Genomic DNA, 18,595 nt, shown 5'->3' with positions numbered 1-18,595 from the left:
ATTATAAACTACCTAATTATTTCCATTTATGATTACGTGCCTTCTAGTGTTTAAAAAAAAGAAGCAAAAAAAAAATATTTATTCATCTTTTATTTTGTCTCCCTCCCCTTTTATACTCACTTCTTCAGGTGTTTGAAGAGCACCTGTATGGTGTCTTGGTTGGGCCATGGCAGTTGCTTCATCAGATCCTTAACTGTCTGAACTTTGTGCTTGTAATCTGGCATTTCTACACGAAAAACGCACACAAAAGTGTTAAATGTGCAAGAAACATCTCTCTAAGAAGCTGTGTCTCAAATATTGGTGTCCACTCACTGATCGCAGCGATGAAGTCGTTAAAGAAAGCAAAGGTGAACAGAGGTTCTGGTAGCTCGCGGAAAAACATCTTCAGAGCTCCAGTGGTAACGTGAATGTCCTCCCATTTACTGTCCCCTAAATTCACTTTCTCATCTGTATTTATGTGGATCATAGTGACACAAATCATCAGTTTATTTATCCAGTAATCTGTTATATATAAATCAGCAAGGGTGTGAGAAATGGTGGAAGGGCATACCATGATTAACAGCAAATCTCAGTTTTTGTATGATGGCCAAATTTCCACTGACTCTGTACAAACCATCCACTCCTAACCCTGGATGAAGGGAGAAAAAGAAATGACAAGTATTACAAAGCATTAGAATGCATGTTAGGATACAGTTTGCAGCAGCGAGTATCAACTCATCCCATTTACATGCACATTAAATTTTCTGATCACATCTGATTTTAATATTTATCAGATTTTGGCAATATTCTGATTAGTATTGATTCATGTTAATGTCGCAATCGAAAATTTGTAAACATCTTATTTAGAAAATCCACTGAAAGGAGACATGCACATGCTCAGTCCGCAAGGAATTGTGGGTGCCAACAGATGCTTAGCCAGGTATTTAGCTATGGCAACTCAAGCTAAATAGACACATTTCTGGAGTGAAAAAGAAGACTGACTTGTTTTTATGTAATTATTAAAAGAAATCGACATCAATGCTTGCCCGACTTTCTCAATTTTGTGGTGGTGTCGTCGGGCATTTCTGAAGGTGAGAAGTGTTCGGGTCCTAATTAAATTATGGTGAAAAAGTAGTAATAAAACTAATATTAGTTTAGCATACTGTGTAATTAATGCCAGCTCTAAATCTCCTGGTAAATAACAGAGGGAAAGGAAACTTAATACGTACACAGGAATATTACGATACTTAAACGGAATATGTTGAGCATGGAAAGGCAGTCAGTGTCAAGGAGTGAAAATAGTAATTTAAGTTTTATTAAGCATAAAGTTTGAAAGTTGGGGTTAGGGTAAATTTAGGATTAGGATCAATATTCAGCTTCACATGGTCTAAACAGAAGATTACCGGTCTTCTCCACATGCTCGATGCAAATCCAGACGAAGCGAGGGACGGTGGAGGCCTCTCTCTGACAAAGACTGCTCAAACTGCAGCCAAACACCTGATCTACAAAAAGAGAGAAAATCAAACGATATAAAAGGCCTCTGAATTTTACAGATAATCCTGTGATGATCCAGTTCTGTTTGTAGATGCATGTGGAACCTTTAATGTAGCCCTTGTCTTTGACAGCCTGTAAAGAGGGTCTGCCTGTGAGAAGCTTCATCAGCTTGGTCTTCTTCTTCTGTTCAGCATTATCCATGCTTATAGACTTCTTAATATCTAAAGCATAAAGGGTGAAGAAGTCTATTTAAGGAATGGTACACAACTCCAAGTGCACATGGATTAGTAATAAACTAATGTTTATGCTAATTAGATCTTAGAACTGAGTTTGAACATGTGTTTTTAAGATCTCATAGGTGCACTCCTGGAAACGATACAGCAGATACAGAAATTACAAAGATGTGTATGTGCCATGTGAACAGCACTCGTCTCATAGTACTATGATTACATGCATGAACAATCAAATTCACTTCAATTTTGTTCAATGGCTGTATTGGAGAGTATTAATGTAAAATACACCTGCAGCTGTCATGGAAATGAAATCAAAGAACTTCAGTAACTTTAGTAAGTATCAATACCAGGGCTTTATTTAACATTTCACTACTTTTTCAAATTTTCTTGAAGTTTATTCAGAGTTTACATTTTTTCAGGGATCTAGAATTAGTTTACTTCATTTTTATCTTTGTTGTATTGTCCTCATTTGCTCTTTTGCCTGAAATGTGTTTATTTATCAGGTTTAGAATAAGACACTGTCATATAATATATAAGACACTTATATGGTTTACTTGCCTTTAATAATTGATAACTAAAAACACTATTGAATTAAGAAATTATTTAGTATTAGTTTTTGCTATGGTATAATAAATAAATATACATTTAACTACATTAAATACTGAAAGATAAATCTAATAAAAAAATGGATGATTTCACCCTTTAATTGAGAGTAATGTATTTTTATGCTTGTTAAAGTACTGCTCAATAGGTTTTGGAGCAGAGCTTCAGAATCGTGGACACACACACACACACACACCTCTGGCCTTTTTGGAGTTTCTTTGCTCTTTTTCTTTGTCATGTTTCTCAGTGTCAGGAGATTCTGACATGTCTTCTTCAATGGCCTCATCAGACTCCCACATCTGCAACACGAAACACATTAATGTCAGTACAAGGATTCAGAACAATTACAGTGAAGATGTAATGTAATGTAAGTGCAGGTATATAGAAAAGTAATCTTACATATGTGAGTATGGCTTCAGTCAAAGCTTTATACCAATCGAGGCCGTCGTTATCTGACTGCAAGAGGAGCTCCATGCCCTGCCGGGTCTTCAGCTACACACAAAATCGAATTAATATTTGTTACACGTGAACCACGTTCAAACATCAAGCAGATTTTAGCAAACCTTCAGACAGGCTCCTTAAAAAATGACAGGTTAATCCACTGAATGACCTTAATAGCATTTCAACATTCAGACTTCTTTAAATTAATAAATATTCAGACCTCATTTAACCAAATAAAGCACAGAGAGCCAATTAGGTCAAAAGCACCTGCTTCATCTGCCAATGGATGATGAAATAAAAACATTTAACCTACCCATCAAAAATACGTTGTATCAGCCAGAGACATGTATTTTGCATTAATTCCTTAAAATATTGTGGGGGTTTTTTTATTAGTTGTTGCATGAAGTTCTGGAGATAATAAAAGGAAAATATAGCTGCGAGCAGCGATTACGGGCCCAAGCCGGTGGCACCGCAACCCTGTTGCCTTTAGTTACCTAAAGGCACCGGGGTGGCGGTGCCGCCGGCTTTGGCCCTTCATCTCTGCTCGCAGCTATATTTATATATATATATATATATATATATATATATATATATATATATATATATATATATATATATATATATATATATATATATATAAGACAGAAACCTTATTACCTTATTCTGATTTTATGATACACTCAAAATATTCCACAACAAATCTTTTAAATTTAATGTAAAAATAAAAACGAAAGTAAGCACTGTTTGGCTCACGTAACCCTCTCATTAGAATCAAAATGTTTCAGCATTTGCGATGTATTTGGATGCTAAACTATTCTTTATTGTAGGCTTTGTTCTTCACTCGTGTTCCAATATCGACGGAAAAAATCATCCTCTTCACACGCGCAAAAATGTGCTTGAAACATCACAGTGGTGCGGTGCTTACTGTGAATGTACGAATTGTTCTACTGACTATTTAGAGCAGTGTAATTTATATATGTTAGGTTAACTATTTTATTATTATATTTTATCAAGGCTATAATGAACAGGCTGCGATGTCAAGATTGCAATGCTGGAATGTGTGTTTGTGTGTGTGTGTGTGTGTGTGTGTGTGTGTGTGTGTGTGTGTGTGTGTGTGTGTGTGTGTGTGTGTGTATATGTGTGTTCATGTTTTTCTATCCCGGTGGGGACTTCAACCTGAATGCACACAGACTCATAGGGACTCATGTCACAGTGGGGACCTAAATAGAGGTCCCCATGGGTAAACAAGCTTATAAATCATACAGAATGAGTTTTTTTGGAAATGTAAAAATGCAGAAAGTTTTCTGGGATAGGTAGGTTTAGGGGTAGGGTTAGTGTGAGGAGATAGAATATACAGTTTGTACAGTATAAAACCATTAAGTCTATGGAGAGTCCCCACAAAGATAGTAAACCGTGTGTGTGTGTGTGTGTGTGTGTGTGTGTGTGTGTGTGTGGCGTGGGCGCGATTGAACAGTGGACACATAAAAACATACTCCGTCATTATACAGGACGACATTCAAACTGCAAAGTGTTAACTTATATTTGTGTACAGTCGCAATAAAACACAACATTGTGCTTTTGTAAATAATTTCAAGCAATCCACCCCCCGAAAGGCGCTCATTTTAAAATTAAACTAAAATGCTCATGGCTGCACGGGCATTCATAACGGTGCGCATCCACGGCGAGGAACGAGCAGAACAGAGTGAACGTTTTTCAGTTAATTCCTACTTCCATAGGAATTCATTTGAAAAGCTCGCTCAACCACTATCAGTGTCAGTGCGGACGAGCATATTTTACTTTCATTTTTAAGTTGGCGATTCAAAAGCCCCCAGCGGTGTCACACATAGATTAACCAGTGGTAAAATATTCTCACCGTCACAAACCTAGTATATTTTTATGTAGATACAATAGGCCTACCTGATTTTGAACACAAGAGGACAGTATAGCCCTATGTATGACTTGACTTTTATGGGACTAAATAGTACAATTACTATTTTTAAACTTATAAATAATTATTAAATTGAAAAAAAAAAAAGAATAAAATTGGTTTAGTTGTGATATTTGTATACTTTTATATAGAAATAAATGTTTTTTAATTAAATTTTTAGAAGATGAGGCTTTTAGTTTCCTTTTTGTACATTACTTAAGTCCCTCACTATAGCAAAACCGTTTGAGATGTTTAATATCCGTTCACAATTTAGCATCTTTAATGTATTTTCATCATTTTGAAAAAGTTTGGTGTGAATAAAATAAACCAGTTAGGAAGAGTAGCTAAAAACTCAGAGTCTGAAATATCCAAAAAATCCACATTCAAACCAAAATATCTGACTTCCTTTTGCTCTGAGCTAATAACTGTAAATTAGAAAGTTGTCTGACTCGATGAGACCTATATATACTGATTTTTGGAACTGTTGGTAAAACTAACCCCCCCACTTTTGTCAAAAGCATGTTGAAAGTGACACACTTCCTGCTGCCAGTTGGTGGCGCTATAACTTTGGCTCACAATAGTTACATCCATCTGATCGGCCTCTTACCACGAACACACTGGTGAAGTTTCATGAAGATCAGTTAATGTATGCAGAAGTTATACCACTTCGTGTTTCTCTTTTCTCGCCATAATTTCGTTTCCTCGCCACGGCCAAACCGTTCGAGATATCAAAAATCTGTCCGCAATTTAGAATCCTCAATGTCTTGACTTCATGCACACCGAGTTTGGTGGGGATTGGATGAATTCTCTAGGAGGAGTACTTCGCATTCCACAGCAAGCGTTTTCCAAACAACCCATAATAGCCGACTTCCTGTTGGGCTGGCGTAAAACTTGACGGGGGGAAAGTTGTTCGGCCCGATGAGATCTATATGTGTACCGAGTTTCATATTAATTCATGCAAGCGTGTTTGATCTATGGACCAAGTTTTGGGACCCCTTTCAAGGGGGCGCTGTTGAGCCCCCCTGCCACGCCCGGGTACCAGCTTCAGCCCGTCCCTGATGGCAGGGGGTTCTGACTTGTGTGCAAAGTTTCAAGAGTTTTTGAGCATGTTAAGGACCCCAAAAGCCCCTGAAACCTTGATTAACAATATAAAAGCAATAGTCAAATCCCCCCTCCCCTCACACACACAGAGACACAGAGAGAGGGAGAGAAAATTCTTCAGAAAATCCACATTCAAACCAAAATATCTCTCTTCCTGTTGGTCGGAGATAGATCATGTAAATTAGAAAGTTGTCCGTCTTGATGAGAACAATACACATACCAAGTTTTGTTGCTGTTGATAAAACTAACCCCCCCACTTATGACTAAAGGTGGCGCTACTGAGCCCCTCACCACGCCCGTTTCTGAAACTTTGCACATGTCTACGGGCTAATAAATGTGATGTGTCTGTCGAGTTTCATGCAATTTCAAGTATGTTAAGAGTCTCAAAAGCATAAAAAAAGAATATTAAAGTTTGATGCGTTGCCACGGCAACAGTATCTAAGATATCAATAATCCTTTCACAGGTTTACATCTGCCGTGTGTCTACATTGTACACATAAAGTTTGAAGCAAATCTGGTAAAAATAAGACAGTGATTTCAAAGCATTTTAATAGTGATGTACTTCCTGCTGCCTGTTGGTGGCGCTATAACCTTGACTCACAATAGTCACATCTGTGCGATCGGCCTCTTACAACGAACACACTGCTGAAGTTTCATCAAGATCAGTTAATGTATGCAGAAGTTATAACACACTTCCTGTTTCATTTTTTCGCCATAAATTCGTTTCCTCGCCATGGCCAAACCGTTCGAGATATCAAAAATCCGTCCGCAATTTAGCATCCTCAATGTCTTGACTTCATGCTGACCGAGTTTGGAGGAGATTGGATGAATTCTCTAGGAGGAGTACATTAAATTCCACAGCATGCGTTTCCAAACAACCCTAAATAGCCGACTTCCTGTTGGGCTGGCGTAAAACTTAGAGCACGAAAGTTGTTCGGCCCGATGAGATCTATATGTGTACCGAGTTTCATATTATTACATGCAAGCATGTTTGATTTATGGACACGTGTTCGGATCCCGTTCCAGGGGGCGCTGTCGAGCCCCCCTGCCACGCCCGGGTACCAGCCTCAGCCCGGCCCTGATGGCCGCGGGTTCTGACCTGTGTGCAAAGTTTCAAGAGTTTTCGAGCATGGTAAGGGCCCCAAAAGTGCCCGAAAGGTTGACAAAATAATAATAATAATAATAATAATAATAAATATAGCTGCGAGCAGCGATTACGGGCCCAAGCCGGTGGCACCGCAACCCCGGTGCCTTTACCTAAAGGCACCGGGGTGGCGGTACCGCCGGCTTTGGCCCTTCATCGCTGCTCGCAGCTATATTATATATATATATATATATATATATATATATATATATATATATATATATATATATATATATATATATATACAGTATATATATATATATATATATATATATACACACATATATAAATATATAAAAGACAGAAAATATTACTTGACTTACCTTATTCTGATTTTACGATACACTCAAAATATTCCACACCAAATCCTTTAAATTTAATGTAAAAATAAAAATGAAAGTAAGCAGTGTTGGGTTCACGTAACCCTCTCATTAGAATCAAAATGTTTCAACATTTGCCATGTATTTGGATGCTAAACTATTCTTTATTATAGGCTTTGTTCTTCACTCGTGTTCCAATATTGATGGAAAAAATCATCCTCTTCACATGCGCAAAAATGTGCTTGGAAACATCACAGTGGAGCGGTGCTTACTGTGAATGTACGAATTGTTCTACTGACTATTTAGAGCAGTGTAATTTTTATATGTTAGGTTGACTATTTTATTATTATATTTTATTAAGGCTATAATGATCAGGCTGCGATGTCAAGATTGCAATGCTGGAATGTGTGTGTGTGTGTGTGTATATGTGTGTTCATGTTTTTCTATCCCGGTGGGGACTTCAACCTGAATTCACACAGACTCATGGGGACTCGTGTCACAGTGGGGACCTAAATAGAGGTCCCCATGGGTAAACAAGCTTATAAATCATACAGAATGAGTTTTTTGGGATATGTAAAAATGCAGAAAGTTTTCTGTGATGGGTAGGTTTAGGGGTAGGGTTAGTGTGAGGAGATAAAATATACAGTTTGTAAAGTATAAAAACCATTAAGTCTATGGAGAGTCCCCACAAAGATAGTAAACCGTGTGTGTGTGTGTGTGTGTGTGTGTGTGCGTGTGTGTGTGTGGCGTGGGCGCGATGGAACAGTGGACACATAAAAACATACTCCGTCATTATACAGGACGACATTCAAACTGCAAAGTGTTAACTTATATTTGTGTACAGTCGCAATAAAACACAACATTGTGCTTTTGTAAAATAATTTCAAGCAATCAACCCCCGAAAGGCGCTAATTTTAAAATGAAACTAAAATGCTCATGGCTGCACGGGCATTCATAACGGTGCGCATCCACGGCGAGGAACGAGCAGAACAGAGTGAACGTTTTTCAGTTAATTCCTACTTCCATAGGAATTAATTTGAAACGCTCGCTCAACCACTATCAATGTCAGTGTGGACGAACATATTTTACTTTCGTTTTTAAGTTGGCGATTCAAAAGCCCCCAGCGGTGTCACACGTCGATTAACCGGTGGTAAAATATTCTCACCGTCACATACCTAGTATATTTTTAAGTAGATACAATAGGCCTACCTGATTTTGAACATAAGAGGGCAGTATAGCCCTATGTATGACTTGACTTTTATGGGACTAAATAGTACAATTACTATTTTTAAACTTATAAATATTTATTAAATTGAAAAAAAAAAGAATAAAATGGGTTTAGTTGTGATATTTTTATACTTTTATATAGAAATAAATGGTGTTTAATTACATTTTTAGAAGATGAGGCTTTAAGTGTTACTTTACTTTAGTCCCTCACTATAGCAAAACCGTTTGAGATGTTTAATATCCGTTCACAATTTAGCATCTTTAATGTATCTTTATCATTTTGAAAAAGTTTGGTGTGAATAAAATAAACCAGTTAGGAAGAGTAGCTAAAAACTCAGAGTCTGAAATATCCAAAAAATCCACATTCAAACCAAAATATCTGACTTCCTTTTGCTCTGAGCTAATAACTGTAAATTAGAAAGTTGTCCGGCTCGGTGAGACCAATATATATACTGATTTTTGTAACTGTTGGTAAAACTAACCCACCCACTTTTGTCAAACGCATGTTGAAAGTGACACACTTCCTGCTGCCAGTTGGTGGCGCTATAACTTTGACTCACGATAGTTACATCCATCTGATCTGCCTCTTACCACGAACACACTGCTAAAGTTTCATAAAGATCAGTTAATGTATGCAGAAGTTATAACACTTCGTCTCCTCTCTTTTCTCGCCATAAATTTGTTTCCTCGCCACGGCCAAACCGTTCGAGATATCAAAAATCCGTCCGCAATTTAGCATTCTCAATGTCTTGACTTCATGCTCACTGAGTTTGGAGGTGATTGAATGAATTCTCTAGGAGGAGTACATCACATTCCACAGCAAGCGTTTTCCAAACAACCCATAATAGCCGACTTCCTGTTGGGCTGGCGTGAAACTTGACAGAGGGAAAGTTGTTCAGCCCGATGAAATCTATATGTGTACCGAGTTTCATATTAATTCATGCAAGCGTGTTTGATATATGGACCAAGTTTTCAGACCCTGTTCAAGAGGGCGCTGTTGAGCCCCCCTGCCACGCCCGTTTCTGAAACTTTTCACATGTCTACTGGCTAATAAGTGTTATGTGTCTGTCGAGTTTCATCCAATTTCAAGCATGCTAAGAGTCTCAAACGCATCCGAAAAGAACATTAAAATTTGATGCGTTGCCACGGCAACAGTATCTAAGATATCAATAATCCTTTCACAGGTCTACATCTGCCGTGTGTTTACATTATACACATAAAGTTTGAAGCAAATCGGGTAAAAGTAAGAGGGTGACTTCAAAGCATTTTGAAAGTGACACACTTCCTGCTGCCAGTTGGTGGCGCTATAACTTTGACTCACAATAGTCACATCCATGTGATCGGCCTCTTACAACGAATACACTGCTGAAGTTTCATCAAGATCAGTTAATGTATGCAGAAGTTATAACACACTTCCTGTGTCCCATTATTCGCCATAAATTAGTTTCCTCGCCACGGCCAAACCGTTCGAGATATCAAAAATCTGTTCGCAAGAATTCATCCTCAATGTCTTGACTTTATTCTCACCGAGTTTGGTGTCGATCGGATGAAATCCCTAGGAGGAGTATTTCACATTCCATTGTATGCGTTTTCCAAACAACGTATAATAACCGACTTCCTGTTGGGCTTTTGTAAAACTTAGAGCACGAAAGTTGTTCGGCCCGATGAGATCTATATGTGTACTGAGTTTCATATTATTACACGCAAGCGTGTTTGATTTATGGACCAAGTTTTCGGACCCCATTCCAGGGGGCGCCGTCGAGCCCCCCTGCCACGCCCCGGTACCAGCTTCAGCCCGGCCCTGATGGCCGCGGGTTCTGACGTGTGTGCAAAATTTCAAGAGTTTTTGAGCATGTTAAGGGCCCCAAAAGTGTCAAAAAGGCAAAAAAAAAAATAATGAAGAAAAAAAAAAAAAATAATCCTTACGGAAACAATAGGGCCTTCGCCCTTTCAGGGCTTGGGCCCTAATAATAATAATAATCCTACCGAAAACAATAGGGCCTTCGCCCTTTCAGGGCTTGGGCCCTAATAAAAACTTTTGGCTTCCTAACTAAACTCCTGATGGCAAACTTTCCACTGAGATAAAAGTTGGTAGAAGATAGTGAGAGTCATCAGTCTTAATCACTGAGGGTCAGACTATCATTTTTGCATTGTGATCTACAAGCATTGTGCAAAAAATTTATGGCCATATTGCTGCAAACTCAGTTTCATTAACTTGCCAAAACTTCACATTTTCCCCCATTCATGTCTTCAGGGAATATAGCTGTAATCAGTGATTCTGCTAATTTTAATTAAATCTTTTGAAAATGTAGCCTTCCTGCTAATTGATTAGGCACACACACACACACACACACACACACACCCTCACCCTCAAACACCTCCTTAATTTATCTAATTTATATTTATATTATATTATTTAATTTATTTATTAATCAGTCTACAAGAAAAGTGAGATTAGTTTCCAACAGGCTGTTTACCTCCAGAACGTTTTTCTTGCTGGATTTGTCTTTAGACGCCCAGTCCACTGACCCTCCTCTGAGATCCAAACTGAACTCCAGCTTCTGGTCTCTTCCAAACTGTTGAGAGAACAACACATTAACATACACACCAGACATATAAAACTGAGTACATCACATAGGTTACTTATGATTTTCTGTTACTGTTACTCACCCAACCAGTCCCGCTCCCTTGGCCCTTATTAAATAGCAGTGATGAACCCTGCAAAACTGTCCAATAGGAGGTCCAGTTCTTCCTGTAGGCATGAAATTAGACAAATAAACCAAATTACAATATCAGCATGGCACAGTTAGTCATTTGTTTGATCTATCAGATGAATGGGAGCATTCCCTCCCTGTTTGTTTCTACTTACCGGACCTTTTTTCCATGTTCAGTGATTTTAGTCATGTTTAAAGTGCCACATTTCTCTGACGGCTGAAAGAAAGAATAGAAAAGCTGATGTGAAAAGAGAAAAAGAAGACAAACCTAAATAAACAAACTACAGTTAAGAGTGTTAAACAGCAAGAGTGAGAAGAGACAAGCAACCTGATTTTGCCCAGTGTTAACAAAGACTTGAATCACCATACGAGAGAAATGACAGTGGTTGTACTGAACTACATTAGTCAGTGCTTTAATATTTACTAGAGAAGCAAGAAAACAGACAAAACCAGCAAATCAAGCTTTAAAATGGATCGTTTTAAAACCCGATTGGATGAGCATTCAAAGCATGTGCAAATGCAAAATAGCTGATTTAGACACCTGTGATCTATTCTGTATCAATGCACCACACTGACTTAGAATTACTTTTACTTTTTATTAATACCACTGCTAATGAATGTAATCACTTGACAGTCTTGATATATTGCAGTTGCTTTCTAAAGGCATTGATCCATGAGATGTCATCCAGTGACTTCACCATGGCCAAGAGTGTTTTTAGCAATACACTTCATATTGAGTGCATCACATCAACAGCCCTTAACACATATGCTGGTTATTGATTCATTATAAACCCACACCACAAGCACAAAGCATTGTCAGAGCTCTGCATGAAGAGAGAAGTTAAGAAAGGACAGGGAAAAATAAACAAAAGGGGGAAAATTGAGGACCAGGAAGAGAAAAGATGGATGATGCTTATACTAACAGAGTGGGGGGGTTTAGGAGAGGAGGGGCAGGACGAGTCAGAGTCAGGGGAGCCTGTTTTAGTGTCCTAGACAAGAAAACAACAAACCACATAATTCAAACTTGTGTCAACACCTGTAATAATATGTTAATCAGATAGCAATACACTTCTATCTCCATTTCAGGATCAATCAAGATATTCTAATAGGTCAAAACAGGTTGTTTTGAAGACAGCATCAGTTTCCAAAGCCAGACAGGACATATGTTTTTTTATTGCTGATCTTTTAATCAAAGTATTTGATTAATCATACAAGTGCAAAGCATTTCTCAAATCATTCAAGACACGGTTCTTTCAGAAATAAAATTTCTGTCATCATCTCCTTAACTTTACACCACTCACATAATAAACATCCTAGAGGATCTGAGCAACATAAGTGTGTATACATGATGACATAGCTGAAAAGATTCCTTTAAGCAGGATGATATATTCAAGTGCAATTTACATTGATTGACGGGTCTTAATTTCGGCTGATTATGATGACAAGAAATCGATAGTCAAATCTGCTGCAATAATCCTGATCGGAGCATCCCTAGCAATTTCTCATGCAGTTTGAACACATTTGTGCAGAAATCACTGTGTACACTAAAATGAGTTGCAATGGGCAAAAGTGTGCATGCATCATCTCATTCAACGTGATTGGTTGCTGGAATATAGGGGTGGGACAGCACTGACTTGTGGCCTATAAGGGTGAGAGCGGAAGGTGCTTTTGCGGTGCGGGGGGAAGGCTCGCCGGTCCTTGACAGATTTCTGTTTTAACTTAAGTCAAACATTAAGCACATGTGAACATCACCCAAATCTGAATGGGAGACTTTTTCCTCACTAAAAACCAAAAGAACTGTTAATTTCAACCAGACCAGCGCTAATAAATAAAACAACCTCTAAGCAGTTACAGTGTGACACAATACCTAATCAATCTTCATTAAAGACTGAAAAATAAGAGTTTAACCACTAAATGAAGATAAAACCACCTTAAAACAACGTGTTTGATTACTCAACTTTGGCATTTTTACTGAATTTGAATAGTTTTATTATGCATGTTGTCACTGTCTCCTGTATAATGGCAAGAAGACCCATTTTCTCTCTTTGTTTGTATGTATACGCATGAGTACCTTGTCATTGGACTCTGAATATATGCTGCGTCTCGTCCTGGTGATAGTAATGGGATCTGGCAGTCTCCGATCAAGACTACGAGTTTTGTGTGCATCCCCTGGCAGCAGAGGTGTGTGGTTAGACTAGAACAGGTGGGACGAGAAGACGCAAAATTATTAGGGCTGGTAATGATGTATGTTAGGCAAACAAATCTTGATATACTTGCAACCTGTACATGCACACACAGACGCACAATTTAAATAAAACGGTACTGAAACCGGGATTATTTGTTTTAAATCAAATTGAAAGGGATATCTGGGACTTCCTGATATTTTTAATGCTGATAAGAACCGGAATCTATTGTTAGTCTCACCTGTGATTTGAGACCAATTTTAGGAAGCTCCCATTCAGATCTGGAGTCACCTGCACTGTAGTAATACAGCCGGCCTCGCTCGTCTGTGTGTCTCAACCACTACATACATGTACAAAACACACAGAGACATGATGTACAAAATAACATCTTCAAAATCAACTAGTCAGTGAGTTGCCTGAACATCCAGTTGACTAATCGGTCTCGAGAAAGCTCTATAAGGCTCTGTTTACACCTGGTATTAAGATGCATTTTGGTTGCTTAATACAGGTGTAAACAGGGTCTAAAACATTCTGAGATTGTCCACTTTCGAGCACTTCTAGAGGTAGTCGAAAACGCTTTCAACCAGATTGCTTTCGTAGTGTAGACGTTCATGTGGCTGAATGTGTTAAAACAGCCACAAAAGACGCCTACTCTCCGCCTACTGACCTAATGCGTAAACATTATGGGAAGCACGCTAGCCAGACTGGATTTAAACTTTGTCAGCTGGAGACCCAAGTTTGGTTGAGAGGAAAAACATAAGCACAATGTTCTGTCAGCATTCCTGATTTCTAGCAGAAATGAAAGCTGTTGCTCTCTCTGTTTCTCTCCATCATCTCCGGTCACTTTCATATGTAATTTGCATGAGGATATTTCGTCCATCAGGTCGAAAGATCCCAAAAAAAGACCAAATATTTACCCATCTGTAGACACTCCCCTTGAAGAAATAAGGGACAGAAGTGGTTGAAAGTGGACAAAAGAGACGGATTAAAACACCAGGTGTAAACGGGAATGTGTCTCCCACATCTACTTGTGATCTGATTGACCGAAAGTGGGTCGCAAGACCGCTCTGAGGGGGCCACGGCGAGTGCACTCAAAAAACAACATTAAAAAAAAAAAATTCTAAATGTTTTCTGATGCAAAACTTTTATTTTTAAAGACATGAAAAGCGTGAAAGCTGTTGATTCGTCTCTCTGAGAAAAACGTGTTGTCCCAAATCAGTAAGGCTATAATCAGGCTAGAAATTTTTAACTGACTAATAACTAAATTACAGCTTATTGCCAGCACAAAATAAAGCAGCGCAAATAAAATATAAAAAAAATTATAATTCTTCATTAGTGAGGTTAGTAAGAAAAAAACGGTCAAGCAAGCACTAACACACTGAGTTTGTCTTTGTACCTTCTCATTAGTATAGTCAGACACATACAGAGTGTGTCCATGCTCATCCATTTCTTCAGACCAGCCTCTAGGTGGCGAACCGTACTGACTGTCTGATTGGCTGCTCAGACAGTTTTCCTCCGATGACAGAACCTTCACCCAGCCAAATCACAAAAAAGCAAAACGAGTAGAAATGAAGAAAAAGAGAGAAAAAGAAAGTGAAATAGTTAATTAAGAGATGCAGACAAGGAAAAGAGAGAAGAGAAACAAATCACCAATAAGTCACAATCAACCCGTTGCCCACAAGATTTGAGAAACTCATTTACCCAGAATGCTTTGCGTGCATAAAACATACAGCAGGAAGAGAAAGAGTTTAGCTATCCCATTATGCATTTCCAAAGGCCACAGAGGATATTTCGTCCCTGATGGAGTTATTCCCTTTTGCAAGCCACATTTGATGATTTGATTTTGTGTGTGCGCTTATGCGTGCATGCATCACTGTCTGTTGTAAAGTGTCTGAGGGTGTGTACCTCAGTGTCAGTCATTTCTTGTCTCCCCTCTTTCCTGGTGAGGCTATCCCGTGCCCGTGGGGGTTTCCAGGTCCTCTCCTGCGTGCTGCGGTTGTAGTAGAAGAGTCTGCCATTCTGGTCTTTGTGAGTCTCCCAGTCGCCAATGGTGTGGAGCGGAGAGGAGGACGGCAGTGGAGGGGTGGATGACTGAGAGATCTTCAGCTCCTGCAGGTTTGTGTAGACAGGAGAATCAGGCCTGCCCTGCCCTGAACCTAAAGTCTGCATAAGGAGAGAGAGAGAGAGAGAGAGAGAGAGAGAGAGAGAGAGAGAGAGAGAGAGAGAGAGAGAGAGAGAGAGAGAGAGAGAGAGAGAGAGAGAGAGAGAGAGAGAGAGAGAGAGAGAGAGAGAGAGAGAGAGAGAGAGAGAGAGAGAGAGAGAGAGAGAGAGAGAGAGAGAGAGAGAGAGAGAGAGAGTGAATCAATCCTTGGAGTTACAGCAGCCGTCTCCCAACATTGCTGCCCCCTCAGATGTCTGCCTTTACATGCACATTAACTTTAATGACATCCCATTCTTAATCCATAGGGTTTAATATGGAGTTGGCCCACCCTTTACAGCTATAACAGCTTCAACTCTTCTGGGAAGGCTTTCCACAAGGTTTAAGAAGGCCTTCTCATCCAACATCAGTGCCTGACCTCACAAATGTGCCTCACAAAAATTACGTTTTTTGTTGTTGATGTTTCTTGGCCGGCACACTCCCCGACCCACCAGTTGAGAAACACTGATCATAGGCACACTGATTTTTCTCCATGTCAAAGTTCCTGTTATATGATCTGTTAAAGTTTCCGTTTTTCCAGATTTTTGCCATATTTTCTTGATTGAACAGAAACCTAAATTGCAGTAATGGCATCTGCGGCAACCAAAATTTCTGTGTATCCCTAATGCTCAGAGAAACTGATTCGAATAGTATTTTCTTTCTATTGCTACATGACGGATATTATGAGACTAGAACAATAGAGTCACAGTCAAAGAGGGAAACAGAGGGGATAGATTAGAGAGAGAGGGAAAGACTGTCATTCATACCTGAAACTATTTATGGAAGAACCTGCACAACCACATTCCAGACCCTTACAGCACACATCTGAATGCTTCCTTTACCACAAGGCATCTCGACAAGATTAGATTTGCAATGGATAAAAAGTTGTTTAAACAAAATAATCTGGATGAGGAAAATGGAACAAAGTGAAACGCCATGCAGCAAAAAAGCACTGAATAAAAAGGAGAGAATTTATGACAAACCTCTATGCTCACAAAATACTGAAACAGAGAGAGATGGAGGGAGAGAGAAGGTGAAAAATTGTGTTTGAGCTTGTCATTCAATCAAACCTGTTATACAACAGCCTCATAGGTAATTTAATTATGACTAAGCACATTAGAGTAAGTGTGAGAGAGAAAGATCACTTGATTATTTTGCAAAGCTATTGAACGTTTTATTACAATGTGAATCATAATGCATGTGAAGTGCACCAGTCCAGTCCATCCCTGCAATGTCCGAAACAAGGTAATGAGCTCACATCAATGAGTGCATAGTGAACCAGGATGGCACTTAACAGTTTAAGCCACACAGAGGATAATGCCATCAGATTGAAGACGCTGCCTGAAGCGCACAAACATACGCTAATGGCGTGGTGCGATTAAACCAAGTCAGACTTTTAAGGTCAACATGAACCCAAAGCAACATTGGGAACCTACACCCGATACCCCAAAAGTTATCACGTGATCACAACGATTACTTACCAATTACTGAAAAAAAAATAAATAAATAAAATAAAAAAATTAAAGAAACTAATTAATGAAAATCTGTGTCAGAGAAAGAGTTGTGTGCATCATATTTAACAACCATAAACACTAATTTCAGCCTGCTGGGGCCATTAGGCAGACGTGTTGGACAAAACGACCACAAAATTCATGTTTTATCTATCTGCCCAATAATGTGCACTGAACAGTTTATGATCTAATATTCAGTACAATTTTCATTAAGTATAACCATAGGATAACAGCAAGTTGAAATGCTAATTTAAACAGTAATATTTACAAAACATAACTATAGACATAACAAATCCCTTACTAAAACTAGACACAATTACGCAGTCTCTCATGTGCTGAAGCAGGATTATGTAATGCTTAGAGCGTGAAATGTGAAAATGTGGGGGGAAATTTTTTTTGTTGTGGAAACAAACCACTGAATGTGTATGAATGAAAGATGAATGGTGGTACATGAAAAGCCAGGGGCTATATAAACACACAACTAGTTTCCACTATGGAAACTCACCAATAAAGCATTTCAAATTCACTGAATAAAGATCAGTAGACAAAAACATGCATCACAACGACAACAATTGAATCTAAAAAAAAACAAGCAATGTATAAACACAAATGATCGCAAACACAAAGGGTAGTTAATAAAAGCATATTAAGAGAGAAGCAAAGTCTTTTTTAAACTTTAAACAAGCCTGTTCCTGATAATTCAAAGCACTATTGAATATTAGATGGGTGAGCACCCAAGAAGCCAGACGTGAAGAAACAGCCAGCAGGTGGCGTAATGCTCACCCTGTATGTCTGTGGATCCTCATGTTTTAAGATAGGGGAACACACTTTCAGGTGACATATTAAACATGACACCTCTCATGACAATCAATGGGCCTTACATTACAAAAAGATTTGATTATTTCTTTCTAAATATTCTAAATATTCATAATGACACTGTGTTCGCAAACTGGCCCCCCAACTGAGCCTGGTGTCTCCAAATGTTGTTTTCTCCATTCTGTCACCCGATGAAGTTTGGGTTCCTTGCCACTGTTGCCTCTAGCTTGCTTAGTTGGGGACGCTTAATATTCAACATTATTGATCTGACTGAACTGACGCTGTTGTATGAGAACTGAATCAACACTGAACTGACTTCAGCTGAACAACATCCGTAAAGCTGCTTTAAAACAATCTGTATTGTATAAAGCGCTATATTAATTAAGATGACTTGACTGATTCGCACCCCTGCTGAACAGCTAATTTGTGCTTTCCCTGACTGGCTGAAGTTTTATCACTGTGAAGGCAAAGTCATTACCATCGTGAAGAAGCTGTAGGCTTGTTTTTACATGCAACCAGAGAAGAAATAACAAAAGAAAGAAGTATTATCTTTGTAGTACTTTATGATACCCAGTCTTTTTAACATTAAATTCCTTCTCCAAACTATGGTACAGTATAATTTCTAACATTTAGTAGCAGCATAGGAAATGCTGGTATGAGAAGCTCCAAGTGAATTTTTTTAAATTTACAATTAGAGCCAAAAGA

The 18,595-nt window shown here is 38.6% G+C and overlaps 1 protein-coding gene across 6 annotated transcripts in view; it reads right to left on the bottom strand.

Annotated features, from left to right (window-relative positions):
- arhgap12a (Rho GTPase activating protein 12a) overlaps window positions 1-18,595 on the bottom strand; it is a 36,185-nt gene that overhangs the window by 1,735 nt on the left and 15,855 nt on the right. Inside the window, exons 3-17 of one of the 6 annotated variants that reach the window (XM_079875340.1) lie at window positions 15,272-15,529; window positions 14,763-14,894; window positions 13,608-13,706; window positions 13,255-13,377; window positions 12,107-12,172; window positions 11,339-11,400; window positions 11,140-11,221; window positions 10,947-11,045; window positions 2,709-2,801; window positions 2,506-2,608; window positions 1,578-1,694; window positions 1,383-1,481; window positions 551-628; window positions 313-447; window positions 121-226 (exon numbers count right to left, since the gene is read on the bottom strand). In XM_079875340.1, the coding sequence (XP_079731466.1) occupies window positions 121-226; window positions 313-447; window positions 551-628; window positions 1,383-1,481; window positions 1,578-1,694; window positions 2,506-2,608; window positions 2,709-2,801; window positions 10,947-11,045; window positions 11,140-11,221; window positions 11,339-11,400; window positions 12,107-12,172; window positions 13,255-13,377; window positions 13,608-13,706; window positions 14,763-14,894; window positions 15,272-15,529 (1,652 nt within the window). The remainder of the gene's footprint in view (window positions 1-120; window positions 227-312; window positions 448-550; window positions 629-1,382; window positions 1,482-1,577; window positions 1,695-2,505; window positions 2,609-2,708; window positions 2,802-10,946; window positions 11,046-11,139; window positions 11,222-11,338; window positions 11,401-12,106; window positions 12,173-13,254; window positions 13,378-13,607; window positions 13,707-14,762; window positions 14,895-15,271; window positions 15,530-18,595) is intronic. The other 5 variants (XM_079875342.1, XM_079875341.1, XM_079875344.1 and 2 more) reach the window with 5 other exon arrangements.

This window comes from Squalius cephalus (genome assembly GCF_949319135.1).
Source record: "Squalius cephalus genome assembly, chromosome: 7".
In the NCBI taxonomy this organism is placed as follows: domain Eukaryota; kingdom Metazoa; phylum Chordata; class Actinopteri; order Cypriniformes; family Leuciscidae; genus Squalius; species Squalius cephalus.
This window is presented reverse-complemented; position numbering and strand designations above follow the sequence as displayed.